Below are 2020 nucleotides of genomic sequence, written 5' to 3' on the forward strand. Positions count from 1 at the left end.
GGAGCAGTTGGCCGGGAAGATCTCGCGGTCAGAATTCTGCATCTCGAGATCCAAGATGCGCCTGCTGGACGCTAGGAAGCCAGGGCCCCTCCAGACAGGGACTGGCGTCTCCTACCGCGGCGCGCCCAGGATGCCGGGGTCTGGGCATCACTCACGTAGCGGTCCCTCAGCGCCTTGACGGCCTCCAGCGCCCTGGGGTCCAGCGAACGGTAGTGCGAGAGGAGGCAGCGCCCGGGCTTAGCCTCGCCGTGGTCCGCCGCCACCGTCGCCAAGACCCACAGCCCCACGGTCACCGCGACTGCGCCCCTCGGCCCCATCGCTGCCCCTGCGAGGAGACCGAGAAGACTCCTGAGTCCAGCACCTGCCTCTGGTGAGACTCGCAGAGAGAGTGATGCTTAGAGAGCTGGCGCTCCGCACCCGCTGGGGAGAGACGCGGTGGGCCGCGGGACTCGTCCTACACTCAGCCTTTCTCTCCTCACGCCTCACCTGCAATGTGCCCTCGGTGCCTTGTTCTGGTGCGGGCCCTGCCATGACCCACCGCCCTACGGTCACTGCAGCTGCGCCAGAGGGCCCCATCGGGGCTCCTGCAGGAGGCGAGGGACGTCAGGGAGGCGGAGGAGAAGGCCTCTGAGTTAAGCCCTTGCCTCTGGTTAGACTCGCAGAGGGTGTGATGGCTCAGAGCGCAGGCGCTGAGCACCCGCAGATGAGAGATGCTGTGGGCTCCCGACCCCTCCTACTCGCAGCCTTTTCCTCCCCCACTTTCATGTGCCCTTCGGTGCCTTGTGCTGGAGCGAGGCCTGCCTTCCATTGTCTCCTGGGAGTGTCCAGAATGGTGCCCACCTTCGACAGCGCTCCCTGCATCCTCCGTGCGAAATGAGCGGCAGGGCTTCTCCGTCCAGGTTCAATTTTTCGAATGTCAGTGCTGCTCACTGGCCTGAGGAGAGGACTTTACCCAACTGAGGGGCAGTGCCAGCGATGAATCTGCCACAACTTTCTATCCTGAGCCAACTGCTTGTCTGTTTTCTGGACGTCCGTTTGTCTTTTCTGCCTGCGTTGGTGTTTCTTTTGCACTCTAAAAATGAACTCAAAACACACCATTTCCTTCTCTTCCAAGGAACAAACTTGACAGAGGTGCCGTACAAGGAGAGTTTACACTGGGGCGTCTAAGTGCTCTCTCATTCATCCCTCTCTTTTGTTCCATTCCTGTCTGTCTCTCTCGGTCTTTCTAACTGTCTTTCTCTGCGTGAATATTCTCCATTCTGTTCTCTCTGGTTATTCCTCATCTGGGTCTTTGACCAACTCTCTCTGGCTTCCTGTTATTAAATGATATTTATTCCTTTACCAATTACAGTCCTGTGCTGCTTAACCATGGGGACAGATTCCGGGAAATGTGTCGTTGTGAGAACATCGGAGTGCACTTACACACATAGGTGACAACAGCCTACTGCGCATCTAGACTGTATGCCGTAGCCTCTCACTCCCAAGCTACAAGCCTGTACAGCATGTTACTGTGTTGAATACTGTAGGTAATTGTCACACAAGGGTATGTATTTGTAGATCTAAACATAGAAAAAGTAAAAATATGGTATAAAATATAAAAAAATGGTCCACCTGTACAGGACACTTACCATGAGTGGCACTTGCAGGACAGAAGTTGCTCTGGGTGAGTCAGTGAGTGGAGGCCCAGGATGGGACTGGCCAGTCCTGTAGCCTTTATACGCACTGTACATTAGGCTACACTAAATTTTTTAAAAATGTTTTTCTTCAGTAATTAACCTTAGCTTACTTTAACGTTTTTACTTTGTAAACTTTAAAATCAAGTTTCAACTCTTTGTAATAACACTTAGCTTAAAATACAGACACATTGTACAGCTATACAAAAACATTTTCGTTATACCCTTATGCTATAAGCTTTTTTCTAGTTAAATTATTTTTGTTTTATTTTTAAATTTTCTTGTTAAAAACTAAGATACAAACATATTAGCATAGGCCTGCCCGGGGCCAGGGTCATCAATATCAC

At 51.9% G+C, this 2020-nt stretch overlaps 1 protein-coding gene across 1 annotated transcript in view; it reads right to left on the reverse strand.

The window, feature by feature from the left end:
* Window positions 1-317, reverse strand: part of LOC105300225 (interferon lambda-4-like) — a 1337-nt gene extending 1020 nt beyond the window's left edge. Inside the window, exon 1 of the mRNA XM_011372332.1 lies at window positions 116-317. Within this exon, the coding sequence (XP_011370634.1) occupies window positions 116-317 (202 nt within the window). The remainder of the gene's footprint in view (window positions 1-115) is intronic.
* Between the last annotated feature and the right edge of the window lie 1703 nt (window positions 318-2020).

The sequence above is a fragment of the Pteropus vampyrus genome, unplaced genomic scaffold, assembly GCF_000151845.1.
Source record: "Pteropus vampyrus isolate Shadow unplaced genomic scaffold, Pvam_2.0 Scaffold203, whole genome shotgun sequence".
Classification (NCBI taxonomy): Eukaryota; Metazoa; Chordata; class Mammalia; order Chiroptera; family Pteropodidae; genus Pteropus; species Pteropus vampyrus.